This window comes from Acipenser ruthenus, chromosome 37 (genome assembly GCF_902713425.1).
Source record: "Acipenser ruthenus chromosome 37, fAciRut3.2 maternal haplotype, whole genome shotgun sequence".
Taxonomy (NCBI): Eukaryota; Metazoa; Chordata; class Actinopteri; order Acipenseriformes; family Acipenseridae; genus Acipenser; species Acipenser ruthenus.
Genome location: NC_081225.1, coordinates 10,169,995 through 10,191,522, shown reverse-complemented (window position 1 = coordinate 10,191,522; position 21,528 = coordinate 10,169,995). Strand labels below are relative to the sequence as shown.

At 44.6% G+C, this 21,528-nt stretch overlaps 1 protein-coding gene across 4 annotated transcripts in view; it reads left to right on the top strand.

Annotated features, from left to right (window-relative positions):
* LOC117962397 (transcription factor 7-like 1-A) overlaps positions 1-21,528 on the top strand; it is a 37,567-nt gene that overhangs the window by 11,130 nt on the left and 4,909 nt on the right. For 2 of the 4 annotated variants that reach the window (XM_059008455.1, XM_059008456.1), the window contains exons 4-6: positions 10,412-10,495; positions 20,457-20,667; positions 21,245-21,347. In XM_059008455.1, the coding sequence (XP_058864438.1) occupies positions 10,412-10,495; positions 20,457-20,667; positions 21,245-21,347 (398 nt within the window). The remainder of the gene's footprint in view (positions 1-10,411; positions 10,496-20,456; positions 20,668-21,244; positions 21,348-21,528) is intronic. The other 2 variants (XM_059008457.1, XM_059008458.1) reach the window with 1 other exon arrangement.

Genomic DNA, 21,528 nt, shown 5'->3' with positions numbered 1-21,528 from the left:
CAAATTTTAAGATACTCCTAAACCTATGCATTGGGCTCCTGTGCATGCAGTTATGGCTTTTTTAAAATCTTTAAACATTGCTGGGTTGTTCTGCCCTGATATGGTAGCCCTGCAAACACTGAGCATCTGATATAAACTGTTGCATGCCCCAGTTTTTCTAGCAGATTATTGAATCGTACTGTACACTGTTGTAAGTTGCTGCTGGGTGTACACAAAGCATTGGGGTGACATCGGTTACCTACAGCATGATGGATGTGCAGGACTGATTGCAGTGGTAGTCGGAGAGGTCCTTTTGTTTTTCCGGGGGTGGGGGGGCGGGGGGAGACGTCAATTGGAAATCCCTGAAGCAGGACGGGGGCCGGGTCGGTTCTCGTGTGAAATGAGGGGGTCTGTAAAGCAGCGCTCAGCTGACTGCTCAGGGCTGTATGTGCGCACTGGCAGCCTCAGTGCTGCCCATGAATAGAGCCTTTCAGCCAGGCAGACGGGACTGAAAGGCAGGACAAAGAGCACAGGACAGCAGCTTCGAGTCCCACAGCAGAGCTAGAGAATGGCTGCAGCCAGACCCCACTCCCTCCCTCTTTTTAAGACAAGGCGCGGGAGGGGAGGGGGAGGGGGAGGGTTAATACATCTATAACTTTTTAATCGCTGACAGCGTGCCCGCTCCTCAAAGAGTTAGCAAGGATTGTATCAACAGTACGCTGAAGTGTTCATTTTCAGCTTTAATATCACAGGAAATGCAGTGGTTCAAATCCTTGCTTGTTTGATTCCTGCAAGATAAGCAGTTACACTGCCTCCTCTCCGGCTCTGAAGCCCTGTCCCCCAGCTCTCTCGACAGGAGAGTCTTGCCTCTGTCTTCTCTTACAGAGGCGACACAGAGCTTTGCTTAACCCTGGGTTCAAGGGTCAGGGGTCAGCCGCCGAGGCAGAGTGACTCGCAGCAGACTCGGATTCCTTCATTCGTGGCAATCTTATGTGGCTGCTTCTTCTTTCCAGCCGATTTGGTTAAAGTCCAGTTATTGACCTGGTATCTTGCAGTATAGAAATACAAAAAAAGACAAACGTTTTGACTAGGGGTCTTAAGACGTGGAGATAAGACTTCCAGTGAAAACGTTTGTCTTTTTGAATTTACTGCGTCTTGTAAATCGCTTTGGTGATGGTGGTCCGCTATGAAAGGCGCTATATAAAATAAAGATTGATTGAATTTGTTGAGTTTCTTTCAGTTCTTCTATACTCCCCAAGATGCCTGCTCAGCAATACAGTGCACCTTTTCATATGTATGCCCGGATTGGTTTTGTAGTGCAAGAGATCTAGTCAGCTTGAGAGTAAAATTTATCTTGGGATTAATCTGAGCCCACAACTGGACAACACATGATGGCTCTCTTGACCGCTAACTTTTACTTTGGCAAGAAGTCTTGTAGAGTACAGAACGGCTGTACAAAATCATTTCCAGTAGGTAAAACTTTTAAGACTCCAAGTCAAGTTGACTATTGTGTTCGTGTGCAACACTGTAACTGATGAAGGCATCAGCAGAAATATTTGTCTCAAAATTTATGAGCGAAGGCTCAGCGTTTCCAGATGAACGACTCCCAGGTGAGGGAGATAACTTGGGCCGGCTGTGCATGACAACGCAACAGTGAAGCAGACCCCCTCTTTCCCTCGTGCACGGCGCGGAGTCCAGTGCTTGGGCTGTAGGGTGAATTTGAACTCCCCTGCAAAGGTTCGAGATGGCTTTCCGTTGTTGTCTGGCTTTCACAGAGTGCCGGTTGCTGTTGCTTCACGGAGCCACAGCCCAGCTGTGTTTTCTCTCAATCTGGATTGCATTAGCCTAGGCGCTGTGATTTATAAATTGTTTCTCAGGCTGTAAATCCCTGCAGTAATTGCCCCCCTCCTCCCCTCACCCCGTCTCTAATTGTTTGCAGCAGTGAGTTGGTGGGGTGGAGTGGGGTGGGGGTTCTTCAGCAGTTAGTGATGGATTTTAGGGGGGATCGTGGGTCTCAAAGCCCACCCCTCCTCTCCCCACCCCAGTAATAAATGTTGCTAAGACACTCTGGGCTTTGTGTTGGTCCTGAGGCTGTTTGCATCCTGAAACCCTGTTCTGCATTCCTCCACTCCCCACACACAGTCATTTACTCGGGCCTCCATTAGGCTATCGCCTTGGGAATACGAAATTCGAAACATAAACTTTTTCATATAGCTTCTGCGGTCAAATAAATGGTTTTGGTTTTGGTTTGGAGGGGAGGGGAGTTAGCTTGGCGCAGATTCTTTTGGATTTTAGATTCTTGGAGTTGTGTGTTTTGTTTATTTATTTATATTCTTCTTACTCCAAACGGAGACAATAAGCCTCTCTTTCTGTCTCATCTGGGTTCTGTTAACCTAATTAAGGTTAATCAACGTTTTTTTATGTAATGTGAAAAGACTGGCCCTATACAAAAACTGCTGTTTAGAAGAAAATCACTTTTTTTTTCAGTTGGATGTGGATTCTGTGTGTTGGGACATCTGCGTGGTATTTGTTTAACCCATAAAATAAGCAACATTAGCGGTCCAATATATATATATACGCAAAGGTTTTTGGAAGGCAGATTCGAGAGTACGCTGTCCCTACAAACTCCCTCTGGCAAGAGCAGCAAGCCAGCGGTTGTTGGAAGAAATGGATCTGTTTTTTTTTTTTTTGCCTAGTTGCAGTAGAACTCGATTTTGAAATCCCAGGAAACGCTGGCAGTCTTTGGTGCCGCGTTAACGGGGGCCTGGTAGCCTGTTGATTTTTTTGAAAGGGTTAAGGGGTTCAGAGTCCTCTTCCACTTTGCAATCGGCTGCATTGTCCTGCTATCTCCCGTCCGCTGATTTACTGGACCTTGAGGCTGTGTGGGATAGTTCCTGCTCTGACCTCCTGACCCCCTCTTTCCTGTTGCGAGCTCTCCTCCTCCATGTGGGGGGGGTGGGGGGGTTGATATAACTTACAATCCATGAAACTAAAGCCCCTTTAGAAAAGAGGTGTAATGCTGATGGCGATTTTGAAAGCTGGCTCGTTTTTAAGTCATAATTTTCATGGCAAATGTAAAATTTGCTTCTGTGTTTTATTACAGGAACTATTAAATTTGTTCTGTCTCCAATACTATCAAAGCTTTGTTATCACTATTGATTTTAACACCATCTCTCAGCAATACTACAGTAAATACTAGAGGGGTGTTTTTCATTTGGGGGTGATCTGGTGCTCTCTTCCTAATTTTGAGGTTCTGTATTTAAGCCTTTGCTAATCAACACAAGCCCCCACACATCCTCGGTGCCCTTTCACCCCTGGAGAATGCAAGCCCTCCTGTGGGGAGGCTCTCTGCAGCGAGGGAGTAGTTGAGGGATGCATTGAGGAGTTTATAAGAAGCACTGCTGTCTGGAGCACAGAGAGGGAGCGAGGGCAGCAGGAGCTGCAGAGGGGAGCCGGGCTCGCTGCGTTTCTTCATCTGCAGGCAGCTGTGTGGAGGGGGGAGGGGGGAGGGCAGGATAAGCACAATCACTCCTCTGTTTTCATAAGAATCGTGGTATGCGAGTAAAAACAAATGTGTTCAATTTAAACTTTTTTTTTTAAATGGACTTTTTTCCTTTTTTTATTTCATTTACTATACTCCTGTAGAAGCAACTTGCCAAAAAAAAGTTTAAAATAATTAGTTTTTTGTTTTTTTTTAAAATACACATTGAATACTGCACTGTGCATTCAGTCAGCATTGTAACTGAGGGTTCAAAATCACAGTGGTTACATTACAAGGATTTTTAATCACTTTCTATTACATTTTATGTCATTTTAATTTTAAAGCACCTTCTCAGAAAGCCGGCTGTTGCTGCATTTGCCAGAGAATAGTGATTTTTTTTCTCCAATAAATAGTCTCAAAATGCAGTCGCCTTTTGCAAATCTTTGCTTACACACAGTCTTAAAATAGTTGAGAGAGCCAGTTCTGCAGCGTGCTTTCACCTTATGTCTTTCTAGACCCTTTGTGGTTTCAGTGCACTGATACGTGGAGAGGGAGAGGCACACACAGGGAGATAACACCCTTCCACACCCCATAATGCCTCGCTGCACGTATCCTGCTGTTCCAGAGCTCTGGACAAACGTTTTGCAGCACCCTATAGCCGGGGGTCTCCAGCCCTGCTTCTGGAGATCCACAGTCCTGCAGGTCATCTAGGTGCATTTAAGTCGTCCATGGCTAAAGATCTGGAACGTGTTCATCTTGACTAATTAATTCAGCCAGTAATTGGTACAATTAAGTAACTGAGAGCTTGGTTGAAATGAAAACCAGAATACCCTGCCGCTCTCCAGGACCAGGCTCTATCGAATTAATTTCTGTGATTGAATGACGTTAAATAAAAGATCTAAGTTATGTTCCTAATTTATTTATTTTTTGTTATGTCTCCAAAGTTCTAGGCGATGCTAAACTTTCTGGCCGTAGCTGTAAATAAGCGTTTTTGGGGATAATCTGGAAACGTGGGTAAAGCCTTCACTGTGTAATACAGGCTAGGTTATTTGAATTTAATAATAAGCATTCAGTTTTATAAATAGAGCAAGGGCTGCTAGTTCCAGTAATAGAGCGAGGATTGCAGAGACTGCATTGTCACAGTGTGAATTGTAACCCCAGTATTGAAAACAAGACGCTCTTTCTCTCCCAGCGTGTTTCACAAGGAAGTGATTGAATCAGTTTCATTGATTTTTAGTGCTGTTGCTGATTTTCTGTTCTGTCTTGGATCTTTTTTTTTTTTTTTTATTTGTCCAGAAATAAAATAGTTTAAAAAAAAGCCAACACTTAACCATACAAAAATATTACGGCATTTGGTAGCGAAAAGGGCTTTTGTCTTTGTGTGTGAGCAGCTCATTCATTGATGCTATTGAAGCCTTTACAAAAACAGACTACTGTAGTATTTCAAAAGCATTGTAAAATAACAGTGAAAAGGGGATTTCAGCTGCTGTAGACATGCTCTGCACAGTTACCGTCTCAAACACTTTGTGAGGGGAGAAGACTCGAGGTGAACAGACCTTTATACCTTTTACTCCTTTTCACTAATAAACCTGCAGAAATGTGGCAGAACCCCCCCCACCCTCCTCGCCCCCCAGACTCTGGCCTCTATGGGATTGGGAGCCCTGAGAAATGTTCTTTCCCAGTCGTTTGGTTCACATTGGCTGTTTCATTGTGGAGTGCATAGCCTTCAAATTTTTTTTTTTTGTTTTTTTTTTTTGAGAGAGCTCAAGAAGGATTTTAACAGCGTGCTTCTAAAAAGCAGCCCCTTCAGACCGCCCACCCGCCCTCCCTCCCTCCCTGTGTGTGTGTGTGTGTGTCTCGCTCTTTGCTAATAGCTCTTTTGTATGAAAGTGGATATGAAGAGGCCTGTATGCCTGGCCTAAATGGGCCACGTTGCCGTGGAAACCCCAGCATTCTAGATGGCTGCCCTTTGACCCACTTGTTGCTGGCTGTGTGTAGGAGCGGAGGGCAAACGGCTGGGTCACAATAGTGCGGCCAGCGCGGGGTTAAGCCCGTCGCAGCCTCTTAATTCACCTCCTCATGCATTAGTGGGCACTTAAAATATATTACTGACCAGCGTAATATTAATATTATTATTATTATTATTATTATTATTATTATTATTATTTATTTCTTAGCAGACATCCTTATCGAGGGCGACTTACAATTGTTACAAGATATTGCATTATTTTTACATACAATTACCCATTTATACAGTTGGGTTTTTACTGGAGCAATCTAGATAAAGTACCTTGGTCAAGGGTACAGCAGCAGTGTCCCCCCACCTGGGATTGAACCCACGACCCACCGGTCAAGAGTCCAGAGCCCTAACCACTACTCCACACTGCTACGGGAGCTGTAACCGAGTTGTGGATTGCATTATGACCATTGGTAGTTGTGCATCATTTCTATTGCTTAATTAAAGTGCCGCTGGAGCCCCAGTGTGAAAGAACTCTGATTTATCTTGCCGTGTGCAGCCAGGGTTATAGAGTGCGTTCACCTGCACCAGGTGTGATTCCAGCAGTCTGTCCTGGAGAGTGGAATGGGTTTGCTAGCCCTGCTAGTTTCTGTGAAGCTGTACTCCTCTGCAGAGAACGTGCATGACATGAAAACGTCTGTGTCCATGATTTCTGTCTCTGTTGGCAGTGAAATGGTCTTGAACCGAGTTGGCTGCAAGAACACCCCACTGCTTCTGTAGTTTTGATTTTTTGCTCGTATGAAAATCAAACCGCTGGAACTGAAAATTGTCCGAAGAGGCAAACTAGTGACAGTGGTAAAATGCATGACTTTTTTATAAGCTGTTTAAGATGCCTGATTTAAAGCACAAAGCTGTCTAACATTTTGACATACTGTAGTTTCTAAATCGCTGACTGGTGAGCGGAAATTGAAATTCTCCCACCCAGAGGTTTTCATGCAGGCGGGTATATAAAGGATATAAATGACAAATTTTGAGGTGTTCCAATATGTTTGCACACTGCAGTGTGAGCGTTTAATTACACTCTGAAACCATTACCATTACATTTGTTTCAATTCTTTGTTGGCAGTCTCAATGGAAGATCATTTGGGCAAATGGAGCAGGTCCACCGGCCAGGAGACAAGCGTGCAGCCTGCGGTGCCATACAAACACCCAATTAACTGCTAATTAGCCCAATTAAAAGTATTGTTTGCCTAGCAATTGTGCCTTTTTTTTTTAATTGCCCTTGGTTTACAGCATACCAGGAGCCAATGAGTTTGAATAGACTTTGGGTTGGTGGGAGATGATTGCATTGTCTTTGCCTGAAAGCCTAGAGTCTTATCTCCAGCAAAATTAATCCGAGGTGCTAATTGCTTGCATAATGTGTGCTTGGGTCCAGAACAGTTAAATCTCTGGGGGTTGTAATGCAGGGGCCTGGTGCCCATTGTTTTCGGAGCTGTTGGTGTGGTGAAGGACAATGGAGGCCAACTTCTACACCCAGCTGTGTGGGCCATTTGCCGGGTAATATGGGGGGGGGGGGGGGGGCAGTGCAAATACTAGGGAAGAGGGGGGCAGGCTCAGGGCTGCCAGTACCATCGTCTGATTGGCAGAATTGGCGATGATGTCAGCTAGTTCCTGTCGTTTTCTGGTTCACTGGAATTCACTGCCATGACCCTTCCCTCCGCATTGAATTGGTTTGCTGTGGTTTCAGGGGTAAATACTCTGAAAAGAATACATACATAAATAAATGAATGAAAGGGGATTAGAAGCTAGGAATCAATACCATTGGCTTCCCTGTGCCAAAGACCCTGCAGACCCATTGTTCAGACTGATCCAGGTTCATTTTTATAAAGTCTTTTTATGTAGTTTCTGCCTCGTTAAACCAATGCCAGTCTTAATCACCTATTTAGTGTGCTTTTAAAATGAAGCAATTTCATCACAGCTAAGGATGATTTGAATGTGAATTGCAGGGGTAATGCTGTGCAGCTTGGGGTGCATAATATCGTTGCAGTTTGAGAGTGCATGGGGGAGTGCAGCCTTTTAAAAATCCTGAAAGAAACTTAATAAACTGAATGACTAAATTTCCGACCTAGAACCTTTTGTGACGGGGAGCGGACCCGACACCCACCTGGAGTAAACGTTAAGAATATAACGTTGTGTGCTGAACTGAAGACATCGCTTCCAGTCACGATTGATTGATTAATTAATTATTTGTTTATTTAGCAGACGCCTTTATCCAAGGCGACTTACAGAGACTAGGGTGTGTGAACTATGCATCAGCTGCAGAGTCACTTACAACTACATCTCACCCGAAAGACGGAGCACAAGGAGGTTAAGTGACTTGCTCAGGGTCACACAATGAGTCAGTGGCTGAGGTGGGATTTGAACTGGGGATTTCCTGGTTACAAGCCCTTTTCTTTAACCACTGGACCAGACCGGTTCAGATAAGCTTTCTGGGTCATTGAGTGGTACAGTATTTCAAGTTAGTTCCCCCCCCCCCGTTTGTCAGTTTTTCATTAAATATATGGAAAAACTCCAAAGCGGTGTGTAATCCAATATGCAAAACGTAACACTATTCAGCAGCATTCATTCGACTTAATTCTATATAGAGGGTGATGCAAAACTTTTGGCCACAGCTGTAGTTGTTTTGTGGAATGTCTAGTTTGCATGCATCATATTAAAAAGCATCTGTTGCAAGTATTAGAGAGCCCCCCCCCCCCCCCCACCCTCTTCCCTCAGACCCCCAGGCTGTTTATTTTGGCTGCTCTCCTTTCTTGCTCTGGGTGAAGTAGAGAATAGTTCCTTCTCTCTCTCTCTCCTCTGTCTGTCTGTCTGTCTGTCTGTCTGTCTGTCTGTCTCTGTGTTTTTTATTCTGCAGCATGTTCTTGCAGTTTCTCAGAGTTTACGGACTGCGGACTGTATTTTAATCCAGGGCAGCAATTTGACTGACCTGATTCTAGTCTGTAGATTTTTACTGGGCAGGTTCCTCCCTTTACCCTCGGGACACTGATTCAGTGTATGTGTGTCTTACTGCCCTGTGTGTCTTTTTTTCGAAGAAGTAGTCTAGTAGTTAAAACCGAGTGGTCCAATACTATAAGAGTTCGATTGTGTTTTAATACCTAAAGAAATGTAATTCTGACAAATTGCTCAACCAGAAGTCTCAATGCATACATGTTGAAATAGTTTGTCAAATAATTCTGCAAAGCTGAGGGACTGGGGAAAGCAGTGTGGCTCATTTTGTTATTGGGGAAGCCAGTGGCTTAGTGGTTTGAGCTGAGGGACTGGGAGGAGGGATGCGTGGCTTACTGGTTGGAGTTGAGGCACGCAAATTGGAGTCATTTTGGTCGTGGGCCTCATTTTACAGATTCAGTCGCAGCTGTCAGGAAACAGTCTACTCAGACGTGTTTTTTTTTTTTTTTTTTTTTTTTTTTAATTTTCTCGGCTGTAATGTCTTTTCCATTTTTAACCCAGGGCCCTCTCCAAACTTCCTTCCTTGTGATAAACGGAGGAATGAAAACAGACGTGCACACCCCCTCAAAGTTAACTCTCTGACCCTGTGCTGTTTGTTTTGTTGTCTCATAACGCCTGCAAGCAAATGCTACTTCAAACCAAAGCGCTTTTGTTCTCGGTTCACACCGTTTTTATTGTTTAGCTTGACTTTCCTTCCTATGCTGCAAAAACATGGGCTCAAAACAATAGCTGACCCTTTGCAGTTTATTAAGGACACAGAAGAAGCCAACATGTTAGCCTCTCTTACCTTGTTCAAATCTGATGTCTTTTGGAAAACTAGATATCAAACTTGTTCTTGCGCAATTACACCTTGCCTGAGGTTACATCAGGTAATCCAGGATGTGTTTTTTTTTTTTCTTGGAGGTTAAACAAAGACCCGTCTCTCAGTAAACGGACATGCTTGCACACAGGTTAAGTCTTCCAATAATAACACTGATCACACTGTTAAACTGGCCTTGTGCATTTGCCTGGGACGTTTCTGCGTGTCGCTTTGCACTCTGAGCCCTTACTTTTAATCTTGAGGCATTTAAAGATGTGTGTTTAGTCGAGAGAGTGCGTGCAACCTTAAAAACAACCCCCCCCCCCCCCCCCCTTTTTCAATTGAGCCCTTTTGAGTTTAGGTCCTAGGCAAGTGATCGAACATTTTTGTGATGGCTTTTAAACCTGGGGAAATTATACAGGCACTCCAGAAGGTGGATCGGTTGTCTGTCCATCTCGCCTGGATCCCATTGGTTGTCTTGCTGCCTCCCCCCGTCCCCATCCCCCTGGTGCATGCTGGGACTTCCTCCCAGCTGTTTTTAGAGGCCCCCCTGTCTCATTGGCGGGATTGCAGCGCACAGCTGTGGTCCCGTGGTGCCACATTCCCCGACACACACCGATTTCACAGTCCCTGCTGCTGCCTGTCACACACACACACACACACACACACACACACACACACCATTCCCATTGTTTCACAAGCTCGTTCCAGATTGATAGCGGAGTGCCGGGACATGCAAGCCATTTGGGTTTTTGGGTCGTGGGGTTGTGGGGGTGGGGGGCTATATTTTCATTAAAAGTCTGATGTGCTGCAGTTTTTTAGTGCTCAGTGATCTAGGCATGGAGTTCACTGTTCATTTTAAAAAGCCCACTCTGTTCTGATATTCCCATAGACCTTGCTGTATTCATGGCACACTGGACTGTTTTGAAGCTCGTTCAATACAGAATCGCAGAATCAAGACGGTTCTAGTATTAAGAAATGTCTTGCTAGTGTTTTTTTTTTTTTATTCCTCTTTTTGTTTCTTTTACACTTGCTTTTAAAACACGTTTTTAAAATCATCCCTGCTCTAAGAGCTGTTCATGTTTTGTTAGATCGGTCTTTTTAATTGATTTTAAATCATTTTCAGTTCTCGTTGTTCATTCCATTGTTTTTTTTTTTTTCCTTCGTTTGCCCGTTTCCTTCCCCGCAGTACCTGCAGATGAAATGGCCGCTCCTCGATGTTCCCGGATCGGGTGGACTGAAGGACTCTAGGGCATCGACGCCTGGACACTTAGTGAGTACACCAGCCCTGCATCTTCACTGCACGCTTATTTACTTCAATGCATTTTCTTTCCTCCTCCATTTCCACTTGGAATTTTTCACTTTTTTTTTTTACCAAGATTCTGATCCCTGCCCTAGGGCTTCCAGCTCCCTATTAGTTCTGCAGAGGACTGGCAATGCTGCCAGCCAATATTGTGCCAATTTGTGTGTTCTGTTTGCTCATGGAAATGGGAGGTTAATATCTTGGTGTGTTACTGTGCGTGCTGAGGAGCCTCTACTGCATTCTCCCTGCTGCAGGATCTGTGCTTTTGACTGATGTTTCCATATTCTCTGTGTCTTCTCGGCAATGTTTGAATCAGACAGGCTGCTGAAGATGCTTGCTAATTTTGTATTTACTCATTGTACCGCATTACGAAACGCATGCGCTCACATTGTGGGAGATAAGGACATTGGGAATGAAGCGGACCATAGTTACTGTAAATGCTGTTATTCAGCAAAGCAGTGCCTGCTTTCAGTTTGCTGGGAGGCATTGTTGTGTAGTGATTTAACGTTGGGTGGCTAAGTGGTTGGAGGAGAGGGACTGGGACGGAAGCACTGTGACCTAGTGGTTGGGGCTGAGGGACTGGGAGTTGAGCAGTGTGGCTTAATGGTGGGAGCTGAGGGACTGGGTGGTTGGAGAGGAGTTCCCAGTGCAGCACTGTAACCAGAGCCACTTGTTTAGATGACACGGGTCAGACGTTGACCCCCAGCTCCCAGCCACCAAATCCCTCCGTCGTCGGACGTCTGAGTCTCTAATTATCCGACTCCTTCTCTGCTTCCTGAGTGGAATCGGGGAGAGGGGGAGCGGGCGAATTGGCTGGCTTAGGGAGTGCTTCACCAGGGCTGGATTCCATTCTCAGTTTCCAGACCAGCTCAGACCACCCCTTTTTAAAACTGGTTCAGTAATTCTAGCCGAGGCACTGGGAGGGGTGAAAGCAGCGTGGCTAGAGCTGAGAAACTAGGAAGGAGGCAGTGTGGCCTAGTGGTACAGAGTCAAGTATTTTCTTTTTTTTTTTTCTTCATGACAATCCCTCATAACTTGTCAGTAGGCCCGTAACCAGGGTGAAGCCTGGGTCTGGATTTTTAATTGGGGTCCTGTTGCCTGAGGCTGCCGAGCGGGTGTTGAGTTTCTTCCCCCAGGGGCCTGTCAGGGCTGCTTGACGGAAGAGTGTTGTTTTTTTTTTTTTTTATTTTTTTTTTTTATTAAGTGGACATTTTTTAAGCTGTTTTATCGCTGGAGCAGAGAGGAGGAATTTACTTTCCCCAGTCGCTGTTTGTTTGTGTTGCAGAGGTATAGTGCAAGGGCCTGTCGCTCGCTGCGGCCTGGAAACCCATTAGTCGGCTCAAGCAGTCCCCTGGGGTTCCCCTGCCCAGAGATCAGCTCGGAGAATCGCTACCCCCCCCCCCCCCCCCCCCCCCCCCCCAAAAAAAAAAACATTTCCACAGCCTGCTTCAAAACTGGCCTGGGAACCTGCGATTGCCTTTGGCTGTGCCTGGCTTAATTTACTGCTCAAACTTCACATTTTTGCTTGTAGCTAGTTCTGTAACAGCTTTTTGGCACAACAGCAATCCGTCTGTTTTGCTTTCTGACTTGAAATGAAATCTCGAGGGGAGTGTGTCAATAAATGACATTCTCGATTGAAGAAAATGTATTGATTTTTGAGCTAGAATAAAATCCAGGCTATCATAAGAATATATCTGGATTATAATCCATCATCGGACCCGCAGATTGACATTAAGACCCGCGACAGTCGTTGTACAGAAAGCCTCAAAAAATACAACTCCTGTAAGATCACAGCCCCTTGCTTTCTTCATGTGCCCAGTCTCTGTAGTCATCAGTGTGGTGTTGGAGGAGAGACAATGGGCACAGTGTTGACGGTGGTTCAGTTTGTGAGGAAAGTGTTGGGAATTGATAGATCTATTGACGTTTACCCCTTGAAAATGCTGTCGTCAGGCGCGAGAATTCCCACACAGCGCTCCTTGTGTGTTTTACCTTTTATATGGGAATGGCATTATGGGGCAAACGGGAGCCGTGACCGTGCCAGCATGTAAGTGGTTCCACAGTATAAAGAGCCTCCTTATACAGGAGTTTGAAGTGCTGCTATTCAGGGGTACTTCATGACGTCTGACAGCACATGTTCACCTAGTCTGTGATTCCCACTCTGCAGAGCATCTGCTACACCCTAACTTACACATAGTACTACAGTTTGTGTCTCTCCACAGAATAGATTATTCATTCATCGTAATGCAATGATTGAGTATTAGCTACTCAACTTTTATTATTATTATTATTATTATTATTATTATTATTATTATTATTCATGTAAGATATCGCTCACTTCCACATACTAGAATACACATTCACTGATCAAATGCAATTTGTTGCTCCCAATGATTTAACCCAATAAGAAAAGGAACGTTCACTCCTGAAATTCCGTCCTAATACTTGATCAGAAACTTTATAAAAAAACTTTTTTTTTATAATGGACTCTTGACCGGAGGGACGTGGGTTCAATCCCAGGTGGGGGGACACTGCTGCTGTACCCTTGAGCAAGGTACTTTACCTAGATTGCTCCAGTAAAAACCCAACTGTATAAATGGGTAATTGTATGTAAAAAATAATGTGATATCTTGTAACAATTGTAAGTCGCCCTGGATAAGGGCGTCTGCTAAGAAATAAATAATAATGAGAAATAATTCTTCTGACCTTATTTGTTATTGTTTTCAAATGGGCTGCATCTCTCTCTCTCTCTCTCTCTCTCTCCTCTCTCTCTCTCTCTGAGATTGCATGCATTCCCTGCCTGTGTTTGTTGATTGGGTTCCAGCTCAAACACAATATCCCTTTTATTCTCTAATTGCCCTCTGCCCGCCCACACAACTCTGCTCTGTCTACCCATTGAGGAGGAGGAGGAGGAGGAGGAGGAGGGGTGGGGTGGGGTAGTCTCAAGAAGTGATGCGGTCCAGCAGACAGGAAGTTCTGGAATTTGCTTCCTAGGGCACGTTTTGTTTGGCAGAAGGTCTGGGTTCTGGTAAAGCGAGTGCCAAGACTGCAGAGAGAGCGAGAGAGAGCGAGAGAGAGCGAGAGAGAGCGGGAGAGGGAGAGTTTGTTCTTGGACTGAGCTCCGAGAATGAGAGAGTAGGAGTGGAGTCAGTCGTGGTGTTCCCAAGTTGTGCGTAATCGCTGTCAAATAAGCATGGCAAATATTAGCCGTGGCGTTTATCCACAGCGATAAGTGGAAGGCAAATTTGATCTTGTATGTTTTATTTTAAAAATATTTATTCAGAACCATTCCTAGTCGTGCTACAGATTCGGCAACACAAGCGGTTTTAAACATCTCACCGGAAGGACAGTTTGAAAAGGAGAGGAAATACTTGGGATCAGTTGCAAACGTAAACCGAATAAACGGGGATGTTTGTCCAAGCAGCTTCGTTCCTCTTAACCCCGCTCTGAGATGCATGCGATGAAAACAGACGGTTTAATAAAGTCTTCAGGTGATCTGTAAAGAAAAAAATTAAGTGTGGAGGCCTGCTGCTTTTTCATTTCTTCTCCTCTGAATGGGTGTTGAACAAGATCGACCCAGACCTCAGGATTGGTCCCAGCAGGGCTGTGTGTGAATAGAGGCAGCCGCTCCGGTATTCCAGAGGCAGAGCCCTGGTTAGCATTCCGCTGGATTCGCTCGGCTCTCCGTGCTGTCAGACTCCATCTGAACACTCCCGCCAAGGGGCCGGCACCTTTTAATAATACATCAAAGACTGCACGCCAGCAGGTGATGCATTGTGGGAAAGCGGGGGAGAGACTGTCCTGTCTATCACTGCCCAGATTGCTAATGAATTCTGCACTACAAAGAAAAAATACATAAGGAAAAACACAAAATGGATCCGGGGATCAGCAGATTTTTTTTTTTTTGTTCTTGCCTACATTAATACCGCCCTGGGAAAAGCTGAGTAGCGGTTATCCTTGACCGTTCGCTTCTATTGCACGCTTTCCAGCAGGTGAGCTGGCTTCCAGCCCGTTGATTGACAGAGCCCAAGGGCTTGATTGACAGGCGTGTTGAGGTAATCGAAGGCACACACGGCTCTGTTGATTTTTCGCAAGGAACCAGATTCCAAGCTTTATTTGTTCTGCAGAGGGAGTGACTTTGTGAAATATGCACAGACTCTCTAGTGCTGAGGCTCGAGTTACTCATCGCTGCATTTCACTGACTCCACAGGCTTCATGTTTTAGGTTTTTTTTTAAAATTTTGTTTAGATCCATTCCGTACCTGGAGCTGCCCAGAGTAGCTTACAGCTGAGAGGAGTCTGGCCAAACTCTCTCAAGAGCTATGAAGGGTGTTTCTTCACCATTGTCAGATCATTATGTCAGACGTTAGCCTTGGGTGTTTCATGGCAGTAAGGGAACAGCTCTGGCCAAATGTTTTGCCTCACCCTTAAGAATAAACTCATTTGGCTTCATAAAGTCGAATGAAACCTGCTGAATAATGTTACGTTAACATATTGAATTACACACCGCTTTTTAAAATATATATATGTACTTTGCAAAAAACTCATTTAAAAAAAAAAAAAAAAAAAAGTTAAATTTCTAAATCCAACATGAAATACTGTACTACTGTTATGGCTTCCGGTAGACTTTTGCGATATCACATACTTTTTCTCTTTGAATGCAGGATAACTATTTATTTTGTTTGATGTCTAAATCCTAAAATTGTAGGTGATGCAAAACTTTTGGCCACAGCTGTAAAGTGTCAGTCTAATTTTATTTGTATATTAAATATTTTTTTCTCTATTCATACTGTGACGTTCCACACCATTATTTATTATATTTCTTAGCAGACGCCCTTATCCAGGGCGACTTACAATTGTTACAAGATACCACATTATTTTTACATACAATTACCCATTTATACAGTTGGGTTTTTACTGGAGCAATCTAGGTAAAGTACCTTGCTCAAGGGTACAGCAGCAGTGTCCCCCCACCTGGGATTGAACCCACAACCCTCCGGTCAAGAGTCCAGAGCCCTAACCACTACTCCACACTGCTGCCCTGTAATCTTGTAGCCTACTGAGGGGTGAAGTTTGGTCCCACAAGGCTGTTAGGGACAGCAGTGCAGGGTTAAGTCCATCAGGCAGCGAGAGGGGGAAACCTGCCAATAGAAACGAGAGTGGCCGCGAGATTGCGTGGGTGCCTGCCTGATAATTCTCTTTTAAAGCACTAAACTATTTAGCGTTGGCAACACCCCGGTTCCTTCATTCCCTCTGGGTCGGGGAAGTTCTTTGGGGTGACATCACTGGGATTTATTTTTAGCTGCCTGTGGAGAGAAAGAAGACTCCCAGTGTTGAGTTTTCCCAGGGATTTCTTGGGCCCACCTGTGCGAGGGCGTCCCATACCCGATTAGTCCTGCTTAGCTCGGGGTGTCGAGGGGGGGGGGGGGGTACCGGCTTGTCCTTTTTTTTTATTAGGGAGGGGGGTCATTTTGGATGAATTATGATCTTTGTTTTGCAGTGGAACGGATGAGATTTAGGATATAAGTCGTTTCATCTGTTTAAGAATTCCACACAATGTTCTACTGCATAGCTGCCTGGCCCTGCGTTAAATGATGATTTGATGAATTTTGAAAACGCCCACCCCCCGCCACCACCCCCTGCAATGCCAGATCTCGTATTTAGGTTATCAACTCCTTGCTTGCTATAAATCTGCCACATTTTCTGGGTACGGCCACATTTTGAAGCTTCAGTCATTCAACACTGAAGACCGGTACACTGCACAGGACTAGGGAAGAATACTCCACTCACAACTGCGTACCTCTCCAGTAGTCAAGGAGAGATACGTCTGCTGAAAACAGCAGAGAGTAATCTAATCTAGCAATGTGTTTATCTGGGCCCATTTGAGTTTATTGTTTCAGTGCAAGACGCTCACCGAAGAGTCCACAGACCTGGATTAACACTAATCTAGGACTGCCTAGTGTCAGCATTACAGTTAATCAGGGTCTGTGAATCCGCCCTGAAGCCATCTAGCTGTCTCGTTAGTTCATCTTGGAGGGTCTTTTTGTTGAATAGAGTAAAAAATGTTAACTATACTGTATGCAGAAGATATTCATTCATCGTAATGCTATGATTCAACATGTATTAGCTACATGTATTATTATTAATAATAATAATAATAATAATAATAATATTATGATGTAGGGTGGATATATTTATTGCAATATCTCTGATGACCTATGCATACTAAGATACACAATCACTGATCAAATCCAATCTTTTGCTTTCGCTGATTTTAACCCATGAAGAAAAGGCGCATTCACTCTTGAAATTGCATCTAATATTTGATCACAAACTTCAGAAGACCATTTTTTTTTTTTTTTTGTTATGCAGTGCAGGTACGGGGGCAAGCAGGTCTCCCTATTTTTTTGGTTTTTTTTAATTCCTGCTCTGAAAACGCATCCGAGTTTGTGTTTGGCAGCGTAACGGGAGTACTGGAGCCCGATTTCTTTGTTTTGGTGCATTCCCAAAAGACATGTTGGAATCCGTCTCTTGGCGCTGGTGAACTTTGTGTTTTGCTGTAACGCGATCTTCTCGCTAATCTGCTCCGTGTCGGATCTGGCTTTGTGACGGCTCGCTGCTGTTGCACAGATGTGTCCAGCTGTGGAGTCTGTAGCGAGTTTCTGACACCTTTTGTTACTGCTCTGATTCCAGCCTCTCTGCCCTGCACTCCATATGGGGGGGGGGGGGGGGGGGGGCTCAGTGCTGCCACTTAGTGGTGGCCAAACACATAACACCCAGATACTGGGCTATGTATCTGATAAATGGCCGACAAAGTAAAACCATTGCAAAAATAGCTGGGGTTATTTCTCAGGGTAATATGTGGTTTTTATTAAATACTAATGATAACCTACATATAGTAGGATATGCAATCACTGATCAAATTAGGTTATATATATATATATATATATATATATATATATATATATATATATATATATATATGATTTATTTTAACCCATTAAAATACCAAATTCATTTTCTCTGGGGGGGGGGGTGGTGAGGGGGGGGTCCGAAGCTGTATTTTGTCATTTGATACATTCCAAATCAATATTGAAATGCTTTTGTTTTGGCTACAAACTGCTGCGTCTTGTTTTGAGGACAGTCAAGTTAGACGCGCCTGGAATCAGAGCAGTGAAATTTCACTCCGGAGCTATGAAGCTCGACGCGTCGTCGGCGTTATCATCCCAAGAAATGTTTCATTTTTAGGGTTCGGTTTCTTATTTTATATTGAGGCGTAATAAAAACAGAATCGAGTTACATTTAGACTACATGTGCGGTTAACAAAATTAGACTAAAGTTACATTACAGTAGTTTAAGAGAACATTGAAATAACCGGTAAATATTGGTTAATAATGACCTAGCCTGTTCTCAAACGTGGACAGTGGCACGTCATGGGTTAAGGTGGGGGCGTGTTCATGTAACTGGATCCATATGAATGATAGACTTTAAATTCTAATTGCTGGAATTTTTACTTCATCTGCATAAGATACTTTTCAAATTTTGTAGTTATTTGATTGATCCAGCTTCGCATGATTTTGAAAGTCAAATTCAGTGCCAAGCTTAAAACAGAATTCCCATTTAATAAGCAATACAGTGGAATCGTTGAGCACCCTCCAAAAGGAATGCGTAAACTGGTCCTGATAATAAACGCAGATCTCCAGCCTGCAGATCAGCGAACACATCTGCAGAACCGCTGTCTACTTTTGTTCGCAGGTCTTTTTCTGGATTGGTTTGAATCTGAGAAACAAACTCCCATTCCTGGGCCCTCGGGGGTTGTGGGATTTCTATCTTTATTATTTAAACGAGGTACACTCATTAGCTCAAGCTGAAGCAACAACTCCTGTATTTTTTTTTTTCTTCCTTTCCCTTAAGCTCTCCTACAGACAATGGGAGCGCTCAGGGGCACAAAGAGGCAGATTAATTTCCATGATCTGCTTCACGGACACTCTGGTGTGTGTGTCGCTCTCTCTCCTCTCGCTCTCGCTCTGTCTCTGTCTCTCTCTCTCTCCTCCCTCTCTCGATCTCTTCTCGCTCTCCTCTCTCTATCTCTTCTCTCTCCTCGCTCTCGCTCTCCTCTCTCTATCTCTCCTTTCTTCTCGCTCTCGCTCTCCTCTCTCTATCTCTTCTCTCTTCTCGCTCTCCTCTCTATCTCTTCTCTCTCCTCGCTCTCCTCTCTCTATCTCCTCTCTCTCTGTCTCTCTTCTCTCTCTCTCTCTCTCTCTCTCTCTCGCTGTCTCTCCGCTCTCTCGCTCTCTCTCTGTCTCTCTCTGCACGCTGAACAGTGCTCCTCTGCTCTCCTGGTTCACGTCGACGACTCCTCTTAAATATTGCATGTTTTTACATGCGTCTCATCCATCATTTCAAACTCCATAAAACAACAAGAAAGGAGAGCACTGTTGCAAGCAGATGTCCGATCCCTGAACCATGCTGTCGTTATTGAAACCCTTTTAATTTCTTTATGTAAAAATAAAATGCAATAATCAATTTGAATCAAATGATTACATGTGAACTAGACGTCTCAATTTTTTTTTTTTTTATAAAGCGTGTTTCTGTGGAACGGCCCATGGATAAACAAGAAGCCACTGCCTCAAAATATTTTTTTAAAGAGCTCTCGCTCTTTTTTTTAAGGAACAAGCCTCCATTCTCCAGCTCAGCTCCCATGTGACGTCCCAGCCTGAACAAGCGCCCTATTCAGAGCTCTGACAACGGGAAACCACTGCCCTGCTTGCACTGTGTGTAATGAAAAGCGAGACGCTGGCTATTACTGTTATCTGCACAAGCACCTCTCATCCAGGGGCTCTGCTAGCATTCTGATATACTCCTGGAAACTCGGGCTGAGCGGTGCTATTAACCCTTAGCTTTCCTTCCCTTCAGGAGATTCTTGGTTCAGTCGGTCCCAGAGCAGAGATGATGGGCTGTGTTCATGTTTTTCTAGACCGTTAGAGAGTCGACAACGTCCTGCAGTTTAAGTAACGTTCTCCAGTCGTGACCTGGTTTTTATAATCCGTGTTGATTTGGCCCCTGCAGGTATTTAGTTTCTCGGAAAGTGCCCGGTGTTTCTTAGAAACCTCAAGTTTTAATATTCTTTTAATATTTCTGAATTTAGCTCTATTATTGCGTGTTAGTTTTGGATGACGGCCAGTGTTTTTTTAAACATCTGTTTTCTGATGGGCTTGATTCTCTCTCTCTCTCGCTCTCTCTCTTTCTCTCTCCTCTCTGTCTCTCACACTCTATCCTCTCTGTCGCACACTCCTCTCACCTACACTCCCTCCTCTGTCTCACATTCTCTTTCTCCTCTGTCTCTCTCTCCTCTCTCTCTCTCTCACTCTCTCTCCTCTCTCTCTTAGTCTCACTCTGTGTCTCTCTCTTTCTCTGTCTCTCTCTCTTGTAATGACCTGTGCTGCTCTTGGCAGCCCGCCCCACATCTCCACTGTTCCTTGGTCTCTCTCCAGATTGCATCATGCGCGGCTCCCACACACTCCAGTGTTGTTTACTACAAATAACTGAAAAGTCATTGTGGTTTTGGGACTGTGTTTGTACAGGGGCGTCTCCTTTCTTTATTTAAGTAGTGGGTAAAGAAATAATAAAAAAAAAAAAACAACTTCAGTTTCCTGTACCCGGCAGACTTGAAAATAGAACAAAGTTTAAGTATTCTGGTGTTGTGTTTTTTTTTTTTTATGAAGCCCTGACGAAGAATTATACTGGATGTTTTACCTGAAACACTCTTTTTAGAAAAGCATGTTTTATTTTGTATTCTTTTGTTCTTTTTAGAGTTTGCTGGATGCTGACATTCCTTATTTATTTCATTTAAAACTGAACTTCCTTGTTGTCCCGTCGTTGACGCTGATTTTTTTCGTTTTGTCTCTTTTCTTTCTCGTTTTCTCTTCCTGCAGTCGAACAAGGTCCCGGTGGTGCAGCATCCCCACCACATGCACCCCCTGACCCCCCTCATCACCTACAGCAACGAACACTTCTCCCCGGGCACCCCCCCTCCACACCTCTCTCCAGAGATCGACCCAAAGACAGGTGAGACTGGAGGCTGGATGGAGCAGCACCTGCCCGCTGGCTCTCTGGGCTGGCTCAGCAAGGAACGCTCCTTTTATGGTGCCCGCTTTGTTACCCACTTCTTCCACGTTCATGAAAGATCTGTTCACATGTAGGGGTGGGTTTAAAGGCTGCAGTGCTGCTGTGTGGGTAGCAGCTGAAGGCAATGGCATGGGTGGCACCCAGCGTCCCACAGGAAGTAAATACTGCTGGGGCTTTCCTCAAAGCAGAGTCACAGGCATCGCAATCCCTTCATGGCGTTCTCCAGTAGAGAATGAGGCCAAGCGGGTGTGGATCAAAGCTGGGCACCTGCAGGCGTGCTTTTGACAGCCACCTCTATGCCATCCGCGTCGCCGCGGTCTTCCGTTGCTACCTGCAAAGCAGCATTGCTCTACAGCAACTTATTTTTAAGTGAAATTGTCAAGTTGCTTTTGTACAGCCTTATGCTTTGGAAATACAGACAGACCATTGGACTAATGTGTGTGCCTCTGTTTCCGTCTGTCTGTGTGTGTGTGTGTGTGTCTGTGTGTGTCTGTGTGTGTCTGTGTGTGTCTGTGTGTGTGTGTGCACGTCTCTGTCTGTCTGTGTAGTCAGGGCTAACCTGTTCTGTCTTTTTTTTTTTTTTGGCCCTCTGCAGGTATCCCAAGGACACCCCACCCCTCAGAACTCTCGCCCTACTACCCGCTGTCTCCCGGCGCTGTGGGGCAGATCCCACACCCTCTGGGGTGGCTGGTACCCCAGTAAGGAAACCTACCTTCCTTCCTTCCTTCCTTCCTTCCTTCCTTCCTTCCTTCCTTCCTTCCTTCCCCCCTGTCCAGAACATGCTTCAACCCTATTGCAAAGTCCAAACCGCTCGCAGTGCATAGCGATGCATTGAAGTAATACAACGATCCAGACGAATACAGAAATACTTTTTTTTTT